General features: G+C 47.5%; 1 protein-coding gene across 1 annotated transcript; it reads right to left on the reverse strand.

The window, feature by feature from the left end:
- Positions 1-2196: 2196 nt before the first annotated feature.
- LOC101768312 (G-box-binding factor 1) lies at positions 2197-3311 on the reverse strand. The gene has a single exon (XM_004973700.4). It carries the CDS (start codon positions 3089-3091, stop codon positions 2417-2419), a length of 675 nt encoding a protein of 224 aa, XP_004973757.1. The 5' UTR covers positions 3092-3311; the 3' UTR covers positions 2197-2416.
- Between the last annotated feature and the right edge of the window lie 19695 nt (positions 3312-23006).

Below are 23006 nucleotides of genomic sequence, written 5' to 3' on the forward strand. Positions count from 1 at the left end.
ACATCAATGGCAAGCTACAGCTTGCAATCTCCAAGTGCCCCCATGGACTCATGATGATAGCAGATGGATGAACACACATGTTGACCTAAATTTAGGGTCAACATACGAAAGTACTACTAGAGCATGCGGGTCACCGAACGGCAATATGCTGCCTAGACCGGTCCAGCCATCCGGTTAGACCGGTTTCCTAAGGTTTAGCTCGAGTCAATTGTTCGAGAGGATAACTACCGTGCTTACGTGATAGGGGACAACTAGGTTTACAAGCAAACCAGCAAAGGGACAACCAACGCACTTCGTGGTGAAGAACGACTAGTTTACGAACAAACTAGCAAAAGCTGTCGAAGCTCTCGCCCGGGAGAGACCCCGTTAGGGCATGGACGTCGGCGACGTGCCCTAGGTCGACCAGCAAGCCTAGGACACCATTTTTGGTTGTGGAGATCAGTAGATGAACAGCATGGAGGTTGGAAGAGGATTAGGGTTTAGGAGATAAAAGTAAATAGTAGGTTGATTTGATTGGGTTGCCCTCAACCGGCCGTGGCCCTTTATATTTATAGGGTTGGGAGGTCTTGCCCCAGCAAGAGTCGAATATTATACAAATTCGTGTCAAAATACAACTCCAAAATCGGATTAGGCTGGTCAAACCGGTCATATCATCCACCCCAACCGGTTTGCACAGGGCTGAATCTTGCCAGAACCATAATTCTCTCATCCGGACTCCAAATTGGACGTTCCACGTATGCATTTCGATCGTCTCGACGAGATCTACGCAATGGTGAAGTCCAATTAGAGATTTGACAATATTTCTAAAACCGATCTGATTGGTTTGTAAACCGGTTTGCCCATATTCAGACAACAAATTCCCATGATACCAAGTTCGGTCTCGAACAACACCTGAACTGAAGCCATTCTTATCCTCATGCAACTGCACCGGCCTATGCAGGTAAGCTGCTCTCCTGGGAGGGACAGTTTGTTGAAGTGCTCTCCCCTCCTGTACTTTCCAGTTGTTTCTTCCTGCTATAAGGAAAGCTCCTTGGCCACCACTGCGGGACATCGCATGGTGCATTTGGTGCTTCTTCCACCGGCGCCTGGTGTGAGCCAGTGCCCCAGCCCTTTTCTTCACTGTTGCTGGGGCCCTGTGATGTGAGCATCTCACGCTGGTGGCGATCCTTTCACCCCAGTGTTCACACGTAACCCTTGGACATGCCTGAGCTGATGCCGCACTTGCACTCGCAATGCGTGCTCAGGGTCTAGATCTGTTTTGTTCTGCGATTTTTCTCAGTGCTCTCGTGCACAGGGGGGCGTTCCTATCTTCAGCCACACAATTTTGAGTTAATTCTCCATTCTGGTCAACTGGAATCTACGTGTGTTCATGCGCTGTCAGTAGTTCCTGGCCATAGCCCATATCTACATTTGACAGTGAAATCCCTTGAGTTCCTGTGCATGTTTGCAACTGGAAACTGTATAGGAATTCATATGCCTCACAAAGCAAAATTCTCAATGTCTACCTTTCACTTTTGAGGCTCAAATATCATTTGTATGACAATAACGTGATGCTTATTTATATTTTCTTATGAATAACAACTCCATCTTTTTTTTCCCTTTTGGATAAACGTAGTGCCTTTTTTTACATTTGGGAACTAGAATTATAAGCCGGAAAAGCGCAGATTTTTGTATTGCGGCGCATGTTACTGAACTTTTGCTCGAGGTTCTACGGAATCATGTGCGATAAGCATCTCAATGAATGGGATGTGGTTGGTTCGGTTCGAGATCTTGGTGCTACAATATTCATATACCAAAATTGTTTGATACATATGCTGAAACTTGTCTGATACTGATACGGCATGAGCGGGATCTGCTTCTGCTGTGCTGAAATTGAAGAGCAAAAAGATACTAGATAACTGACACTAAGAGAAGCATACAGTCCATTAATTATGAAATTTAGCGTATAACTACTAAGTTACATGTAAGTTCGAGCAGTGTCATCACTCATCAAGTTATAATGTCTTGCTTGGAACGCCATGATTTTAGCGCGAACACAGTATTTTTACCTCTGTCGCTCTCATCCTTTGGTTTTGCCACTGTTCCTATTGCTCCATTGGCTGCTGGTTTACAGCTCGCGTGGAGAGGAGATCAGTGACTCGTTTGCTTTAAGATTAGTGCTATTTTCGTGTAGTTTTCAGGAGAGCAAAACTCGTGAATATATGATGATCTGATCCACGTTAACTTATCCGTAGGGTATATAGCAAAACAACTCTTTAGAAATAAAAACAAAAACGTCCCAAAAATATTCAATTGAGGATGCACGCACGCATGCCTCAATCTCCTCAAATTATCCTTGCTTAATCACACATGTTCTTATTGATATACTCCAATAATTATCCTCTCAAGTAAAAATTGGGTCGGATAATGTATTCGATCATTCACTGGTGCTGGTGGTGTTGTTGCATGGCTCCGATGAGCCGCTGCGGTTGGTCGAGGAGGCGGCGGCGCTCTTCTCCGTGGCCGGGGCCGCGGCCGCTTTCAGCAGCTGCTCGAGCTTCTTGGCCAGCTCGGCCTTCTCGTCCCTGAGCCGCGCGCCCTCGCGGCGGGCGTCGGCGCACTCCCTCAGCGCGCGGTTGAGCTCGTCGAGGAGCCGGCGGTTGGCGCCGCGGAGGTGCGAGACCTGCGCCCACAGCTCGCTGAGCTGCCGCTGCTTGCGCATGCGCGACCGCCGCGCCGACTCCCGGTTCGACACCATCCGCCGGCGCCGGCGCTCCTCGTCGGCCGCGGCTGCCGGCGCCGCTGCGTTCATCTGGTAGCCGCTGCCCCCGCCGCCGTCTGAGCCCGAGCCGGAGCTGGGCGAGCCATTGCGGCCGGCGAAGTGAGTGGCCGCTTCCCGGACGACGGTGTCGAGCTCGAAACTGGCCGCGTCGCCGCCGTCGCCGGCGAGGAGAGAAGCGGCGTCTTGTAAAGCCGACGCCGGCTCGAAGGACGGCGGGAAGTAGGCCTGAGGCGGCAGGGCCATGTTCATGTGGTGGTGCGCGGCGAAGGAAGCGTTCGGAGGGGAGAGGAAGCGGAGGCTTGCCACCTCGCCATGGAAATGGTGGTACATCTTGCTCTCTTCTTCTTTGCTGCTAGTGCTTGTGAATCGTAGAGGCTCGCCGGCTAGCTAGCTGTCAAGCTGTGGCTTGGTTTGGTTAGATGACTGAGCTTGGTTTGCTGCTCTTGGTGCTCTGGAGAAGAAGGGCTGGGTTGGTGAGGGCCTTTTATAGCGAGGCACACAGTAGCTTTGCTTGCCTAAGAGAGAGAAATAATCATCTGTCTGTTCTATCCCATCTGAGAGAGAAGACTTCGGTTTTGGTCCACCACATTGAGCTAGTTTATGCATTTTATTTTATTATTTTCTTTTTTGGTTTTGAGGATCTTGTTAAGCAGAGTTTGGTAGCTTGCAAATATGGGCATGGCTCGTGAGCTTTTGAGGGCTGGCATATCTAAGTACTCCACGTGTTTTTGTAGATCCTTCTCCTCTAGATCATCTCATATCTTGTCCTCCCAAGAGAATATTTGGATCGATTTTTTTTATTTTTATTTTTTGCATGACTTGACTCGAGTCAGTATCATCGTAGATGAATTTAGCTCTGGATATATTCATGCCAAACCTCCTCTTGGCTTTTACGTATTCTCTAGAGATACCTTCCTTTCGGTTACCACTTTTAAATTGTCGAGTATAGATTATTGCATGCATGGCCTAATTTATGCAAAAGTCTTTTCAGCTGGGAGTGGTGCGAAATTCACAAGAGACAGCCACTTGCTGGCTGCCTGGCTTGTCGATGATAGGCACCGCGACACTAAAATAGCATCATTAGTAGAGCAACTTGGGAAGAAACGGCGTCGGGTTGTGCTTTTGCGAGCTTAAGCACAACATTGATCAGCAGCCAAGTCTTTCCCCTGCGCTCAAACCACTGCGCAAAATTGCCATACTTCATATGGAAGGTGAAATGGCAATAGTAAACACCACCTCAACATGCGAAATCAAAATAATATTCAAATGCGCATGCCTAATAAATTTATTTATCACGATCTAGCTAGCGAGTGTGGCAATTTTCCGAATTTGCGGTAGTTTCACTTTTTTTTTTTGACTAAGTCAGCATGGGAAGCTCCTACTTTTTTATAATTTTTTATTTCAGGTCCATTTAATTCGCTCCCATAGGGAGTCGAATTCGGATCTGCTAAGTACTACTAAGGTGCTCTAACCACTATGCTAGAGACCCTTTCGCCACAGTTATCGGATCTAATTATTCGGCATTTAGTAAATGATCAAATAATTCTCACTCATTTTTGTCCTTTTTCCATACGAAGAAATGCGTAGTACTATGCAATATTTTTTGTTATTACCCGAACATATAGGGGGGCGACAGGCATATACAGTGACACCAAAGCTAGCTAGTCGGACGTGGCGTTCTGTCCATGTAAAATCATTGTAGCCGGAGTCGTACGGGAAGGAATGACCACTGTCCACAAATTAATTAAAGGTGCGAGTAACGTTGCATTATTTGTGGCTGAGTCTGCCAACTGGATTTGGATGGGAAGGGTGACGCCATCCAAGTGGTGGATCGCTTTGTGCAAAGGGCTGAAAGGCAGAAGGGCAGGGGCCATGAAGCTTTTCGTTGATTGAGGTGCTTGTCCATTGCAATGGCCCCACTCTCCTATAAACATTGGTTAGGCCACACTGAAATGGATAATTTCAATTAAAATATATGGATACTCTCTCCAATTGGAAATAGTAGTATATTTTGATTTTTGTAGGTCGTTTTATATCGAGTTGTCCTTCTTTTTGTACCGGTTATTGTTTTCCTTGATAAATATCAGATATGATGTACTCTTTGTCTTTCTAAAAAGAAAATATTGGTATATAGAACATTAATTTAGAACATCGGAAGGGTCTACAAAGTGACACTGTGACTAATAATTTTTTCTTTCAAATGCGACATTTGAAACAAATATAGTTAAATATTATGAAAGTGTTTTTCATGATTAATTCATAAACATATATCTTACAAAGTCACCCTACTTTTTATATATTCATGGTCAACGTTAAAAGGCAGAAATCCTAAAATGATGTACACTTTAAATTGGAGGGGTGATGAATTAATGATCACTAAGAAGACCAACATTATACCTATTTTGTGTATGTATGTTGGGGTCAAAGGGGTGTTCATATACAGATTTCATTATCTTGTTGGGTATGTTAGTTTGCTATTTAATTATGACATGTAGGGGTGAAATCACAAAATATGTATCTTTTTTCGAGGGTATATAATGGTACATAATCCATGAATAAATATAGGAAAAAAGTTAGTCGACTTACTAAGCCAATCAGAATAAGCTTGGTGGATTTTTTTGTTCAAATAAATGTCATTGATAGTTAGCGCTGCTTTGTCTGTGTTTGTTATGTGCAGATTGAATTGTTAAATTTGCTTGGTTTTCTACTTTTGCAGGAAAACTATTTCAGGAGAAAAAAATTGGCAAGAGAAAAAATTGCATATAATTATAGTTCCACTTAAAAAACGAAGTATAATAAAAATATAACCGCAAGTGAATTTACTTATTACAAAGTCAACGGGAATGTGCTTGGTGGAATTTTCGAAAGAAATGTGACAGATATTATGTGGAGGCACTCTTGAGTACTCACATACTTACAATTTTAATGGAAGTTAAAGTGGCATTAATAAGATGCTTAATTCTTCTTGCCTAAGTCTTTGGACACTACTACTTTATTCGACAAATGAATTTACTGATTTGATCTGTCATGCTGTCACAAATTATTCGTGTCCTTCTGTTCAGGGTAAGTCGGAGTGAGTTATGTATTAAAATGTGTATAAGATTTTATTAACAATCTGATTATTTAATGCTCCCATTGACAAACTCTACTTAAGAAAGTACTCTTTGTTCATTTTGTATTATACATATACCCTTTCCTCGATTGATCCACCCGCGTATGCTATCTCCAATGTTGATCTACACAGTTCAAGGAAACGAACATTTGTTACATAACAAGGCAAATATGTGGCTTAACATTTCAACAGTCAAGTAACGGTAAATGGCACACTAAAGAAATATATACGTAATCAAGAAAAGATGCGGTTTCAAGCTTCACCTTTGTAGTTATCTCCTTCGATTATCTTCTAAGAGCAATATTCCTGGGAATAGAATTAGCTTGAAGCTTTGCATCATTGATCATGCAACAAAGTGCCTAACATAGGATCGATCGGATGGAATGCCACTTAGCAAGGAGAGAATCAAGAACATATGCTCGAAAAGAGTAATAATATAAGTGGATTAAAGTCACGTATCTCATGGTGGTCCTACTGTGTGCACATGTGAAAAGCTGGCAGAAAGATGTTATGTTGGCACCCTACAATTTGTCCCTGTTAATTTTTATTTTACCATGTTAAAAATAATTTATCCATTTATTGGCCAGAAGAGTTGTTTTATCAGAACATTTTCATCCAGACATGTCATAGAAAATAATCACGATAGATTATTAATTGGAATCTTTAATTTGTTTTGGATAAAATCACATGCACAATTTAGGCCGGACGGGCTATGCGGTCATGCAGACGAACACATGAAGTTTTTACGATTAGTTATATCGTCATGTAAGATGAAAATACGAATATACAATAAGGCACTATAGATAACAGAATTGTAATCACATATAAAATAGTCAAGCTCTAAGCGTTTATAAAAGAAAAGGCAAATAATTTAACACCATTCTTTTTTACATAAAATAGACATGTTGACAGTGGTTTGAGCACATTGTATCCGAAATTCCCAGTAACTAGCAGCCACCTCAGTAAAATTGCTATGCTAGATGAATTCTGAATCATCAAACGTAGCAATCTTTATCTATGGACTTATGGTCTTATGGAAAATCAGAGCATAGCTAGGCAGGGCTAGCAACCAAACACTTCTCTAATCCTCCAGATGATTCATGATCCGTATTTTTTGCCAGTTTCAGCATCTTCAGGTGCAAGAACTAATCCCATCCACAGAACAAAAGAAAGAGAGAAAAAACATTTGTGGTGCCTATGCATCTCCCTCGAAGAAAGGTCGCAGAAAACCAGGAGTGAAGGGAATAAAAAGAAACCTCCCTATCGGTGGGACTAATATGTTAGGGGGAGGGGGAGTAGTGATTCCAAATACATGCATGACGTCACAAAGGTCTACAGTTCCCTCAATTCAGTTACCATCATTAACCATCTACCGCAGTTTCGTTTTCGAACACGATAAGAATGCTGAAAATGAAGTACACAAAACAGGGCTGCTCCTGTGCCATATCCGACAAAATGCAATACAAACTTCAGAGTTTAGATATCAACTTTGTGTTTCTGCCAGTGGCATATTCTCCAATAGCAGTAGTCTCCTTAAACTGCAATTAGGGCGAGTTGTTGTTGTTCGTAGCTCTCCTAATGACAGACACGTAGCAGGTAGCAGCCGAAGTATTCAAAGCTTTCAAGCTGACGTAGTCCTAAATACACACAGATTATTCCGGACTTATTATTTTGACAAGTGCGGTCAGATAGAGACGACGCAGCTTTACTCCTTTGCGTTTCTTTTTTGGGGTCTATAGATGCATGCATATGATATTTTGCACGCAAAAGGCAAGGGGTGAGTGGTTTCAAGTTTTGTCACGGCAAGTTTTTTTAATTCGCCTGGATTCTGAATTACTCGGTCGGGAGGCACTCTTGGATCGTGTGACGTCTCCACTAAATTGTCCAGCGTAAAAGAGGGCAGGCAGATTATGCTTGCATGTACCATCACGCATGAATGATTGAGCGAAGGCACATACATTCTGATTGCCTTGCTATCAGAAGACAAACTGCAAAGGCAATGGATTACTGCCTTGCAGAGTTTACGGTGTCATTTCTCTAAAAATTTTCCAGGCATAAGATACCGACAAGTGGACGGCGCCTTAATCTTGCACAAACTACACATACAGGTCAACCAACTGGTCATGCAGCTTGCCATGCATTCGCAGCGGATCTCTTATACTAATCCATCGTTTTTATCTCACTACCTTTTGCACATATATCCTAAGCAACGGAACTGGTTGCATCCGCACTCGAACCACTGACGATCTGCCGAATCGTGGGGAAAAAACACTCAAATCCCGTAGCATCATGCGCCCAAAGATATTTCCTCGGTGGGCAGCAGTGGCGGAGCTAGGAATCAATCCAAGGAGGGGCCGATTGCTACAGTCCGCTTAATCTTAGTGCCGGCGAAGCTCTCGTGGTTTAGAATAGAAACAGAGAAACATATAAAGAAGCAACTTATCGACACGTGACAACGAGCAACAAACAGCCAGCTTTGCAGTGGTTTGGGAGCGCTTGGGAGGTGCGGAGGTTATTAGGAACACGTTACCATTGAGCTATCGAGTGCATCGAGGTCTTGCTTTGCTTGCTAGAAGGGCATGATCAGATCACACAGGGTCTCTGTTTGTTTCTAGATGAACTGCTAATTGGCTGAAATTGTTGTTGCATGTTTCAGAGTCAATGGACGAGAGACCTTGGCCAATGAATTTGCTCCGCCAGTGGTCTAGGCATCCCCAAGTCTTCGGCGATCGACGGTCGTCACCCCACCAAGAGTCCAAGACCCAACTGGAGCAGATCGTCGTGGCGGCGAGTCCAATCTGATGACAAGCTAGTCTGGCCATAATTGTGCACGCACGGTCGCACGCAGCGTAACGTCCTCGGATTGATCGATCAGACGGTGCTCTAATTTGACCCACCCATGACCCATGTGTGTGTGTGTGTGTGTGTAAACGGGCGCGACCGGCTTGGCCCAAAGATGGTGCGAGTTGGCCCCCTCGGAACTGGCCAATCCCATGCCACATATGGTCAATCAGTCACCAGTAACCACCTGCCGGCTGCTGCTTTCAGATGATTCCGCTGCTAATCATGGGTCCGGCGACCCGAGCTCGCATATGGCATTGGAGTAGCCCTCCAGTTTTTCAGCGCCAAACGTCTCGTCCACCGTTTGGACCGGTTGCCCGGCCGCAGCGCGTGATATGTGATATGTGATGGCTCGACACCGGGGACAGCGACCGCGCGCCGCGCCTCGACCCGGTCCGCTGATTCCCCGCGCGCGCGCGTCACCCCGCCCGGCGCGTGGCCGATCGAACGGGAGCCCGACACGTCCGTGCGCCCCGGCACCGGCGCGACGCCGGGTGGGGTGGGGTTGCGTCTGCTGCAGACGAACGGAGGGAGGGGCGACGGGCACCGGGGCACGTTACTACGTACGCGAGCGCGGGGCTCGGCACCGTGCCCAACCGGCGCGCGATACGTCGTTGACGGGTGCGCCGCGCGCCTGGATCGGCCGCCCGGCCCGGACCCCACGCCGGGTCACTCCCTGTCCCTCCCGTCTCGGCCGCCGGCGGGCGGCCGGGTGGAGCGGGTCTGCTCCAGCTTTTGGCACGCACGCAGAACCCGGGAGATTCTTCCCCCGTCATTGTTCCGTTATTCGCAGGGGGTCGAACTCGAAGCAGCTGGTGATGTGCCTTGTGGTGCGGCGGCACTGGCGATCAGTAGTCTCTTTCCCGGCTTCCCCCGTGGTCTAGCCATCAGGAACAGGAGCAGGGCCAGGGCAGGCAACTCCGCAGGCCAGCTGCAGCGGCGGCACACGGACACGGGACTCGATCACTCGAGCGGCCGCTGTGCGACAGCGACAGTGGCAGCCCGGGCACCGCTGCAACCAACCAAACCTACGCCGCACGAAGGAATTTATCCAACTCCTTCTCGAAGGAATCGCTGACACCGAAGAGCCCGTCCCCTGCCACCATCCCACCACCACTACCAGTGTGCCTCTTGCGCCACGAAAAGGCGGCGGATCCCGGAACCCCCATCATCCAGATGCGTATAACGCATTCCGCTTTCGCGGATACGTCCAACGTAATCGGCACCTCGCCTACGCTGCTGCTGGTTTGTGGTTGCTGTCCGGGTGGGTGCACTAGCCTTTCCACGCACTTGCATCGCGCTGCGCGCGCACGACGGAGCCTTTGGTTTACTCGTCTCCCGGCGCCAAAGCAAAGCTCTCGTCGCCTAAATTATTGGCAGTTCAGGCGCGGCCCGATTGGGTGGCGGGCGCAGTTGCCCGATGCCGGGAGGGCTCGGCGCCAATTGGATCGCCGTGGATAAGGCTGGATCCCTCTCTCCTCCCTTTCTTTCTGATCCCTTCTCTCTTGTACGTTTCCACTAGCTAGTACTACTGCTCAATATTATGCTCTTGTCTCGCAAAAAAAGCAGAGTTTTGAAGCTACGGGTATCGGTGTATGTGCTCGCAGCTGTTCCGGGGTCAGGGGGCAAGTCCGGCCACACACTTGCCCTGCTCACTCAGGGTTTCACTTTCACGGCAGGTTTGCCAGCTCCACCCCATCACTACACCATACACGGCGAGTTAAAAGTTAAAAACATCGGAGCTCCATCGTCTCGATCGCTCTCCTCGTTTCGACGACAATGCCCGCCACCTTTTCGCTTGCCCAACCCAAACCTAATAATTCGCGAAGCCATTATTGGAGGAGGTTTCCCAATCATGCTTAGTAGTGGACTTAAACGTTAACGAGCTGGGGCTCGATCTCGTTCGGTGGGTGACCCGGCTGAATTAGGCAAGGACGACAGGGAGGGGCGCGTCGTGTGCCCACCAGGTCACCCGTTGGGTGACGCGAACCGACTTTGACACGCACGCATGTCTAAAGAAAAGCACGTACGCACGCAGGCGCAGGCGCTTTATTTGTTTAGCTTGCAAGTAAACATTTTTAAACTGGCAAAGGAGGTCGCAGCGCACGGCGGGAAGAAGGAAGATAGGGGCTCTTGTGCCGATCAAGGGGCGCTCTGCACGGCGCGCGGCGAGTACGTTAAATTATTCGCCAGGCCACCAGCGTCAAATCATGCGCGCCACAACCCCCCGGCAGGCTGGTGGTGATCCCCGGCCGGGTGTCGCCGTCGTCGATGCTAGCTTTTGCGTGTTGCCGCGTGACGATCGCGAGCACGGCCGGCCGGCAACCCAGGGGCTCCCAGGAGGGGTAGGTGTCGCGCCGGGAGAAGGCGCGCGCGGCGGCCGGATGCGTCGCCGTTTCTTCTTGGTTTCGTGCGGCTGCGGACGAGCCGGCGAGGATCTCCAACGGTCGGACATCTTGCTTTCAGAAAAAAAAAACAAAAAAGTCACCGGCGGACACCTCTTTCGATGCAATGCATTCTCGACGGTCGCAAAACAGCTGGTAAGGATGGGACGAATTAAGATTTCCTCTTGGTAATTCTCTTGGTACTTCTCCTGAGGCTCCAACTGAATCTCTGCCAAACAGTTTGGTAAAAAATGACTTCATCTCTGAAACACTAGAAAAGCTAGAGCTATTTTATATGGAAAAGTCGAAGTAAAAAAAGTAGCTCCTCTGACTCCTTATTTTAGAAGGAGCCAGTTGACGTTATTTTGCAGGGAGCAATATTCGTGGTAGAATCGCGAGAGGTAGTAATTGCGAGGAATGAGATGGCTGTAGCCATTGCGAACTGTCTTGCTGTTGAATATATGGCTAGCCCGGAGCAATGGATTGGCAAATGATATACTCCCTTCGTTCACAAAAACTGTTCGTTTAGCCTTTAAAACTTTCCCACAAAGAATGTTCATATAACTTTCAGACATTAACGAATATTTACTCCCACCATCGAGCCAGACTCGCTAAATAAGTAAGGCTAATAGGTCCGACAATTACTGCAAGCATGCATGCATAATTAATTCTACTCGGTAATTCATCCGATTAAGAAGAGTTATTAGGGTTACTTTGGACTTTTAGGGCCTATTTGGTTTGAGTTTCTTATGCATAAGCAACTTAAAATAAGCAACTTATTTGCTTATGAAACCAATTATCCTTGCTTATTTGGTTGCTTATGGGGCTGCTTATTTTTAGCAAATAAGCAACACAAGAGTTGCTTATGGGGACTAAAAGGTGCACTTTACACCTCCTGCCCTCATTCAATGCACCCTACTCCTCTCTCTCTCTCTCCCCTCCCCCGTCGTCGGATCCCCCGCTCCCGCGCCGGCCCGCCGCTCCCGCCCCGGCCCGCCGCCGCCGCCCCACCTCCGCCCGTTGCTCCCGCCCTGCCTCCGCCCGTCGCTCCTGCCCCACCGCTCACGCCCCGGCCTGCCCCACCGCTCTCGCCCCGTCGCTCCCGTCCCGGCCCGCCGCTCCCGCCCCGGCCCGCCACTCCCACCCCGCTGTCGCTCCCACTCCGCCTCCGCCCGTCGCTCCCGCCCCACCGCCGCCGCCGGCCTCCGCCCCCGACGCGGCCCGCTACGCGGGCCCGGAGGCTCCCGAGCCGAGCTCGCCCCCCATGCCGGCGTTCTTCCTCAAGCGTGCGGAGTCCGAGGCCACCCGCGGCCTCCACTGCCTCCTCCGCATCGGTGATGGACGTCGCCTCTTCTCGTCTTCCTCTTCTCCGGTTGTTCCCGACCTACGGGATGGATGGATCTATGGATGGTTAGCGCCTGATGGGCGTGTTGGTGGATCAGGCGTGTGTAGGAAGAAGAAGCGTGGGGAGGCAAAGAGGAGGGTAGCAACACAAGGTGCAAATATGACAATTTCCACCTCATTCGATGCTCATAAGCAAGGGTATCCAAACAGCTAGACTAAAAATAAGCAACTTCAAATAAGCAACTTTAAGTTGCTTATAATAAGCAACTCAAACCAAACACGCCCTTAGCATTGCTACTGTCTTATCTATAATTTTCTAAACAAACAATCTTTGTGGGACGGAAGGAGTACCCTTTAGTGCTCCATTCAAACGTTGGAAACTAAACCTCTTCGCTTGGCATTGTAATTTGAAGGAGGTTAAATTGCTCACTGATGAGCTACAGGGGATTAAAATTGATATAGTAGAGATCAGTATAGGACTGCACATTTGTTGATGATAGGATTAGCCCACTTTGTTTCGTATGTTCTCTCTCCAAGTTTAATATTTAATCTAATATTCTGAACTGCACTTTTCTGTTTGATTCTTTACTTGGTATGAAAAGACTAAGTTCCTAGATAACGGGCTAAAAAAATTTCTTCAGTTCATTAGTAATTGTGGTTTCTGGAATGAGCACGGATTCTAACAGAGATCCTCTTGTTTCTATTCGGATTTAATTTAGTTTCACGCAGGCATAAAAACAAGAACGATTCTTCTATAAAAATCAGCCGGATTGCTAGAAGATGAGCTGACCCATTGCAATAGGGGGGCTAGAGCCCCCACCCCCACCCTCGCCGTCTAGTAGTCATTGGTGCCCTTAAGACCGCGGTAGGGCCAAACAAATGCTATCAATATATCCTTGAAACATGTTTAAATAGAGTCATTATTTACAAATGCGAATAGATTATATGTGCTTACTCTGACAGTTTTTTTTCAAACAATAGTTTATTTGAAAATGGCCACCATGATTCTCATGCAACCTCTAGGCACCGAATGCATCGATGCATTCCAGTCACGATTAATAGGCCTACTCGGTAGTCGGTACAGCCGCTGTGGCTGCGGCTGCGCTGCGGTACGGCTGCAGCTGCCGCTACACCATTTGCACGCAGCCAGCAGTAGCAGCAAAACCTGAAGGCTGCCGGACAGCAACAGATGGTGCTATGTTGGACAGCAGCTGAACAGCTGGGCTGCATTGCTGCAGCTGGGCCGCTACACGTGAAGTGATGAAGTCTTTACATGCACGTACATATCAAGGCTCATATATTTCTGCAACTCAAAGAATCACCACAAGAAAATTATAGAACTAGCATATCGAAACAACCAAAAATAAGTTCTAAGCAATCGTAGACCAACCAAGAATAATGCAAACTCTCTGCAACCGAAATGACCATATAGCTCAATCCAAAATACTTTATTAGAGCTCTGAAACTGAGAACAGCTAACGTGGAGAATAGCATTCTTCCTGGCTTCATGCTTCTTTCACCTCGTGATGAGCCTTATCAGACGTGTGGTAGTTGAATACCAATTTTTCTAAGACCATCCAACTATAGCTTCAGTTTGATTTGGACCATCGAACCATAAAATTAGAAATGTTCCACCACCAAACTCTTAAAACTGTTCATATTCGAGCGGTTTTGGTGGGTGATTTTGCTGATGTGGACGCCCCATGGTGGTGGGGCCCACTTGTCAGCCCTCCCCTCTCCTCTCTCTTTCTTTTCTCCTCTCTCTCCTTTCCTCCTCTCCCTCTCCTCTCTCCTACACCGGCCATCCCGTGTGCCTCTGGCCACCCCTTCTTCTTCCTCTGGTCGCACCTCCGGGACTGGAGCCTCGATAGGGGTCGCGCTCGCGCCAGCCATCAGGGGCTCGAGGACCCAGCGCCGAGGATGGAGAGGGGCACCGGCCGGCCAGGAGCCACGGGGAGGGGTGTCCGTGCAAGGAGCCTGTGCGCGCGCGGCCTAGGGCTCACCCGCGTGGTCGAGAAGGAGGGGGCGAGGCCGCGGCAGAGCTCGCGCTTGTGCCCCCATGGCGGCGGCGGAGCCTGTGCGCGAGCGGCCTGGGGCTCGCCCGCGTGGCTGGGAACGAGGGGACGAGGCCACGGTGGAGCTCGCACCAGCGAGGTCGCGGGACGGCGCCGATGGGAGGAGCTCGCGAGGTCGCAGATGAGAAGACGTGCGCTGGGGAGGGGAGGAGGTAAGAGGGGTGCCGACGGAGAAGAGAGGAGAGAAGAGAGGAGAGGGAGAGGAGGAAAGAAAGAGAGAGGGAGGAGGGCTGACAAGTGGGCTCCACCGCCGTGTGGCATCCATGTTAGCAAAACCACTCACCAAAACCGCCCGATGGTCAAATATGAACATTTTAATAGTTGGATGGCAAAAGATTTCTGGTTTTGCGGTTCGATGGTCAAAAACCAAACTGAGGTGATAGTTGGATGGCTAAAAATGGACTAATTCTTTTTTATGAATTTGTCTGTATCCTTCAGCGATTGACGTGTGGTAGTAATTCAGAGAATGTAGTGGGTTTGAACTTTGAATCACAAAGCAAAGAAAGCAAATTTTGATAAAATTGAACTATACCTACCAGAGACATCAGATTATCCTGAATAGCTCTGCAAGTGTAGGGATTAAACTGGCAGTAAATGATTTGGGAAAAAAATGCAGTTAAACAGATCGGGTGCACCCCACGACCCATCATGTCGTTTCATGTACATACAGCACCTTTCCTTCCTTGAGGTGAAAAAAAAAATACTTACTGCAGATATCATTCTTGAACCCGCAGTAGACAAACCACCAAAATTTGCCACTAACTGATCATGCCTACAAGGCTGCAACCACAAATTACAAGCTCGCAAACATACTAGCACGAGCGCAGCGGCAGCATGCTCATTTTCAACCCAATCAAGGAATAAACCACCATGATTTTCTCCCAAAACACCAACAGGGAATAAAACACAAGATTTATTGGTGCTACATAGGATCTAACTAATCTTATGGAATTTTTTACATAAGACTCTCAAATAGGATCATGGTACTGCAAAATTAGGATTCACGATAGGGTCTACTATATCCTATCGGTGTCATGGGATGGTTGATTCTAAGATCGGGATGATCAACAATCAAAAGGATGCAAGTAAATAGATATACAAGGTCAGTATCTCTAGCTATGGTAAAAGCATTCTAGTCCTGCCTGAATAATTGTCGCGATTCTGTATCCTATGTTTGATCTCACCCCCGTGTCGCTCCAGCCAAGGGCGACATGGGCGGCTCGCTAACCCTAGCCCTGGGCAAATTTTACTGAGAACCGAACCAAAAAAACCAAGAACCGAACCGAATATACCGAGAACCAAAATGTCAGTTCCCTGTTCGGTTCCCAGTTCCCAGGAACTGAAATTACCTCGGTTAATTCGGTTCCTTCCCTCGGTTAACCGAACTTACCCAAAAAACTGAGGCCCAATAAGGCCCACTTGACCCCTCACCTCTGAGCCGAGCGTAACCCTAGCCGCATGCCCGCATCCGTTCCAGGCCCCTCTACCAGTCCCTCCCGCGCTGCATTCCTCATCCTCAGTCGGTCAGTCCTCACGGCTCCAGGCTCCCGCGCCGGCGCGCCGCCTCCCGCCCTCCGCCCCTCCTGGCTCCTCGAGTCCCGGCGGTCAGCGCCCCCTGCATCCTTCCACTGGCGGCCCAACGCGCCCTCCCATCCTACCTCCCGGAGTGTCGGCACGACGACCGACGGCGCCCCCCCAACCCTCAGGCGGCTAGGCCCCTCCCCTCCCTTGTGTGAGCGTCTTCCTGTCGGTTGCCGCATCCCCACCCGGCACCAGCGCCGCCACCGCGTGCTGCTGCCTTGGGCCCCCATCGCGCCCTCCCTGTGTGGCTGGTCGGCTGCTGCTCCTGGCCCCTGCGGGACAGCGGGAACTCCAGGAAGCCCTCCTCCCCAAGACAGCTACATCCATTGCCTCTTGCAGTGTAAGTTCATGTTCTGACATATTTCATTTGATTCAAGATCCATATTCATTGCCTAGATGTTCATTTGATTCATTGCCTAGATGTGATTGCTTGGTGAGTTGTTGTTACATACTTACATGCTTGCAAATGATGGCTGCATTATGGAAGCATTTGTTTCTAGTAGCTAGCTAAACATGCAATACCAATTAATATTTAGTGGAGTAATTTGTTGTTACTATAACAGCAGAACATTCTATTTTTTCAGATGTCTCAGGTTGAGGAGGACATTGACCAAGAGATCAGTAATTGGGTTGAGAGCAATCGGAATGATGAGGACTTTGCTGGTGGAGATGGTGGTCATGCTGGGAAGGAGGTCATCAATGTAGATGTTGAGGAGGAGAAGCCAAGGAAACAGATACCACCTAGATCCAACATGTGGCAACACTTCGACAAGATCAAGGTTGATGGTGTGGTGGTCAAGGGAAAAATGCAATTATTGCAACACTGAAATCATGGCACATCCAGTTCATAATGGTACGTCTGGCATGCGTAAATATTTTAACATTTCCAAGAGTAATCCTCATAGGGCTTGTGATGATGAAAAGTAAAGTGTTTTGCATGTAGATCAATGCAATAGTGTAGGCACTTGGAAGTTTGACCCTGAATTGCTTAGGTCTGCCTTTGCTGAAATGATCATAGAAGATGAGGAACCTTTTCCAAAAGGTGAAAAGCCTGGTTTTAGAAAGTTCATGGCTCTTGCCTGCCCTCGGTTCAATTTGCCATCTAGAAGGACATGCACTAGGGACACTGTGCAATTGTACTTTGAGCAAAAAGCAAAACTGAAAATATTTTTTCAAGAACAATGCCATAGAGTTTGCCTCACAACTGATGGCTGGACATCACAACAACAAGATAGTTACATGACTGTTACAGCCCACTTTATTGATAATAATTGGACCTTGCATAGAAAGATAATTAGTTTTTTCAAGGTAAAAGGGAAAAGGGGGGATGATATTGGGAAACACCTACAGAAAGTCTTGTTGGATTGGGGCTTGGACAAAGTTATGACGGTTACTGTTGATAATGCTAGTGCAAATGATAGTGGTGTTAGTTATTTGAGGAGGCAAGTGAATAGTTTGAAAACTAGCATAGCTGGGGGCTAGTACCTTCACATGAGATGTGCTGCACATATAGTTAATTTGATAGTGCAAGATGGTTTGAAAGAAGTAGACAATTCTATCAAACGTGTGCGGGCTGCTGTTAGATTTATCAAGAATGGTACATCAAGATTGGTCAAATTTAGAGAGTGTGTTCAATTGGAGAAAGTGGATAGCAAGGCATTCTTGAGCCTTGATGTGTGCTCTCGGTGGAACTCCACACATGATATGCTAGCTGCTGCTTGCACATATGAAAAGGTGTTCACAAGGTATGCAGATGAAGGTCCATACTATCATATTGAATTGCTAAGTGATATTAAGTCAGGTCTTTCGGGTCCGGGAGTTCCTGATGAGAACGATTGGGATAATGCAAGGAAGCTCACAGAGTTTCTAGGGCATTTTGCTGATATAACGAGACGTGTTTCAGCGTCATTAAGTGTGAATGATCACACTTACTTCCATGAGATTGGAGAGGTCAATCTTTTGGTGAATGATTGGGTGAGTAGTACTAATTTTGTCCAAGTAGCAATGGGAAAAAGAATGAAAGACAAGTATGACAAGTATTGGGGGAAGTGGCATGAGAATTTGGAAGTACAAAATGAGAAGGGGAAGAAGAAAGAAAAGGAAAACATTAACTTGCTGATTTTGTTGCTCTTGTACTTGATCCTAGGTACAGGCTTTCAGAGTATACAGAACTTGCAATAGAGGAGATGTATGGTGAGGGTGTTGGACAGAAAGTTTGGGCTGCAGTAACAAAATGCTTGCATGACCTTTTTGAAGAATATAGGGACACTAATTCTCAGGCAAGTGATGTGAACCAGCAATCAAGTGAATCACCCCAAAGTACACAAGGTGGAGACCATGCTAGAAAGATGAAGACTAGAGTTGCAAAGAGGATGAGGCTAACTAATGGATCAAGCAGTTGCAGTAGAGGTAGTAGGACAGAACTGGATAGGTACTTGGCTGAATAGTGTGAAGATGATACCAAAAAGTTTGACATTCTTGCTTGTTGGAAGGGGCTGTCAGCTAGATTACCCATATTGTCTAGATTGGCTTATGATGTGCTCGCCATCCAAGTATCCACTGTCGCTAGTGAATCTGCCTTCAGCACAAATGGGCATATATTAGATGATTTTAGGACTTCACTCACTCCATTTATGGTTGAAGCTCGTGTTTGTACTCAAGATTGGCTTAAAAGGTCAACTCCCATCAATATTGCAGAGAATACAGAAGACTTGGCCAAACTAGAAGAAGGTGATTCAATATGTCATATCTTTTGGTTGTTGTTTTCATTGATGAATAAATATTTAATATATCTTTTTTATGTCTCATTTTAGAAATTATTCAAGAGTTCATGGACAAAGCCATTTTGGATGGCCATGCTGCAAAGTCACAAATTCAAGGCAGCAAAAACAAGATGGTCACCTCCACCACTAGCAACATCAGTTCACAGCCAAGTAAATCCTCCAAAGCAAGCAAGAACAAGAGCACAAACAAGTCCTCCTAGCCTACAACTACATGTATATTATTTTTTTCTAGTCATATACTCGTGATCAGTTCTATTATTTCTTACTTGTTGCAAATAATATTTTAGGTTTACAAAGAAATGAAAGAAAGGATTGACTTGCTGGATGTCTGGATGGTTGGCTCGTTGCTGCCTTGCTGATTGCCTGGATGTATTTGTGCTGTGTTCATGTGTTGTGCTGAGCGCTGTGCCTGGATGGTTGCTGGCTTGCTGCTTGCCTGCCTTGCTGAATGCGGATTGCCTTGCTGATTGGCGATTGCCTATTGCCTGGATGTATTTCAGTATTTGTGCTATGCTTGTGCTGTACTGTTGTGCTAGTGTGCTATCTTGCACTCTCCATTTATGCTGATGCCTTACTTTAGAACTTATAAGTTAGAACTCTATTTATGTATTTATTACTTTGTTGACTGTTATATTTGTCACTGGTTTTGTATGCAATCCTACTTAAATGCTGTCAAAATTTGCTATTGAACGTGCTGTTACTTATTTGGTTGTGACTAATTGAAATGCTGTCATTTATGACTTGAAAACAACCAAAATGCTACTGAAATTTTATTCTGCAAATCTGGTCTGATTTTGGTTTGGTTAGTTCGGTCGGAATCGGAACCGAACCGAACTAACCAAAACCGAATTCGGCCGGTACCGGTTTTCCAGAATAACCGATCGGTACCGGTGTCCCTGGTAACCGAAGTACCGAAGAACCAAGAAATCGGTTTGGTTCGGTTCGGTAGTACCGAATGCCCAGGGCTAGCTAACCCTAGCGCCGCCAGCCTCACCCCTCACCCCCTCTTGCCTCGCCGCCGCTAGAGCTCTTCGACGGAAGCCCGCGCAAGGGCAAGGACAACGGCGGTGAGGAGACTCTTTTTTTCTTCTCCCGCATCGTCCCACACAGGGGAGGAGGGCCGTTTGGCGTTGGAGGCCGGTGGCTTCTGTGGAGGCTACCGCCGAGGCAATGGTGCATCCGGGGCTGCCATGGCATGATCTAGCCCCCCCCGGTGACCGGATCTGGCGTCCCTGTGCCGGGCGGCTGCACGTGCTATGGAGGCCTCACGCGATGATGACGGCGAGTGCGGTGCGGAGCCATAGGGTCGGCCGCAGCAAGCGCGGCCAGAGGGTCCGGCGGGCCTTACAGCAGCAGGCGACGGCACGTCTCGTCTGGCGGGTGCCCAGCGCTTGCGACGTCGACGAGGTAGCGGCGCCACGCATGCGCAAGACCGCAGGAAGTCTGTCGTGGGTGCAGGCGGTGGAGGCGAGTGGAGGCCAACATGTTGGCTAGCTGGATTTAGGGCATGAAGGCAGCGTTGCGTAGGCTTGACTGCGCTGCACCTAGGAGGCTGTGTCCAGTAGGAGGACGCGCGCGGAGGAGGCCCTGCGACGCGGGGCGCAAGCGGTCGAGCTGCGGCGGCAGTGGCGGCCTGCTGGCAGCGGCGCGGGGGGACACTTCGATGGTACTGGACCACTGCTGGCGGTGACCACCGTGCACAGCAGCAGACGTGTGCGTGCTGACGATGCGGTGATGCATCGTGGTGGCGCAGTCGAAGGTCGTCTACGCGCGATGCGAGGAGATACAACGGTGCCGCTGCCCCCGGGTGGGCTTCCATGGCTGTGGTTCTGGGAGTGCCGGGCTAGGTACGTGTTGTGGCTACGGATGGGATGCTCCGGGTGAAAGCTTTTGCCGGCGATCTCGCTGGTGGCGATCGCGGCGATGCCCTAGGGCGTCGTTGTTCCCATTGGGGGCGTCATCTCGGAGCTCCATCCCTGCTGCATGGGGTTCTCTGGGTGAAAACCCTGTCCAGATTCTAGATGAGCGACGGTGGCGCCACTAGCGTCGTTCCCTCCTTGGAGGCGTCATCTTTAGAGACCCAACTCGGTTGTGGCATTGCTGGTGACGCTGTTGATCATGGGAGGCTGCAGTCGGTGGCAACAAGTGTCGACGCTCGTTATTGACACACTTTTAGTGCTACTTAACTATTGTTTTCATGCTTATTCTTAAACTAACCCGATCGGCCTGGGACCCTCTGGGCCGATCGGCCTAGCCCATTCCAGGATCCGATCGACCTTCTGTTTCTTCAGCATGAAGTCTACGATGATCTCTAGGGTTTTTTCACCGACATTGACCTAGAGCCGCAACCTATTGGATACTATAAATACCTCCTCATAAACTTCAAGGAAAGAGAGTTGGAGAAGAGAGGAAGTCACCACGAAAACACCATCCACCGCCGTCACAAGTAGGAAAAATGGAGAGAAGATTGGATCCAGAGGAGGCCATGCGAAGAGGAGCACCAAGGGAGGAGAAAACCCCCTAAGCCAATCAACTCTCTTCCTTACCCCCATTCATCGTCATCTTCGGTCCAGTTGATCTACTGGGCGTCCTTTACCCTAAAAATTGTCAACATGTGTAAGATCATGGGGTAATACCTCTGTTTGTCCTCGGGATTGTATGGAGATCTGTTTTGTTATCAATCATACCTTGATGATGATCTTTCATGTAAAGCTGTCCAACGCTATTTTGAATTGCTTATTTGCTTATTCTTATGTTCCGATAGTTGAGTACCCCTGTGTAGTGACAGTATTGTAGGTGAGAATGTGCTGGGCATGGTTCACAACCACTCATGATAACACCTAGATCTAATTCGTTCATGCATCGCGGTTGCATCTATAAGTGATCCTAGATCCCTAGGACAAGCGTTTAATCTATCTTGTTCACAACCTTTACTCTCTATCCATCTTAATCTAGATTTCTTAGTTCTTTTGTTAGCATAATCATATCCTATATAAAGAGCTTTTAGTTACATCGACTAGTACTTAGTTAAGCGTGCAAATCTCTTGTTTTGTGGATTGATAAACCTTGAGGGAATTTCTAAGGGAAAAGTTACAACTGATCTGTGCGCTTGCGGTTCATAATTTGGCATGCTAACTGCCATCAACAAGTTTTTCTGGCGTCGTTGCCGAAGAACAAGTCAATTTTGCTATGTTTAACTTTGCATTAATTTTTGTTAACCTCTAATATCTAAATTTTTCTCTAGAAAAGAAAATCTTTGTTTTTATTTTTGGTGTCTAGATGGCTCTGATAAATCATTACAAGGAGGAAGGAGAAAAGTCGCTGAGGGACTATGTAATCCCATTAACCAATCAATTAAAGATGCAGAAATTCGACTCAATGCTTGCGGCCAAGGAGTACAATCTGAATAAAGGAATAATCGACGTGGCTAAGAGCAATCCTTTCCAGGGAGTGGAGACTGATAATCCATACAGACACATTGAGCGATTCACAATGCTTTGCAACACAAGGAGGAATTCCACTAGCTTGGTTCAGGTGGAATTTTTTCCCCGTTTTCACTTGCAGGTGAAGCAAAACGATGGTATGCAGAAGCTTCTTTGGATGCGAAGGGAAATTGGGAGACATTAATGATAAAGTTGTTTGGGAGATTTTTCTTTGTGAGCAAGGTTCAAAACATTCGGAAGGAAGTGATCATGTTCATGCAAGGAGAAGATGAAGGAATAGATCAAGTTTGGAATAGATTTAAAAGAATACTCGAACAAGGACCTAAGCATGGATTCTCAGGTGATGTGTTGTTGCGTACATTCTATTTTTCACTAACCCAAAATGCTGGAAGTTAGGTCAAATGTGTGCACTAGGAGATCTTATGGAGAAAACACTCAGGGAGGCCACTCCATGTTACAGAAGATCAGTAGAGCAGCAGCCATAAACAAAAAATGGGATAGTTATCAATTTGGAGCGCAGGAGCAAGAAAATTAAGAACATAAGCTTGCTGAAATTTTCAGAAAAGAACTCCAAGAGGATGCAAAGAAGAACCTGTGGTGCAAAAAGAAGAAGAACCAACATACATAAAAGAAGAACCTACTCAGTACATCAAATATGACAAACAAGAAACATCAGAAGCTC

This window comes from Setaria italica, chromosome VI (assembly GCF_000263155.2).
Source record: "Setaria italica strain Yugu1 chromosome VI, Setaria_italica_v2.0, whole genome shotgun sequence".
Taxonomy (NCBI): domain Eukaryota; kingdom Viridiplantae; phylum Streptophyta; class Magnoliopsida; order Poales; family Poaceae; genus Setaria; species Setaria italica.

Excerpts from the sequence above, each read along its gene's own strand:
- LOC101768312 (XM_004973700.4), bottom strand. The coding sequence starts at position 3,091 with ATGTACCACCATTTCCATGGCGAGGTGGCAAGCCTCCGCTTCCTCTCC.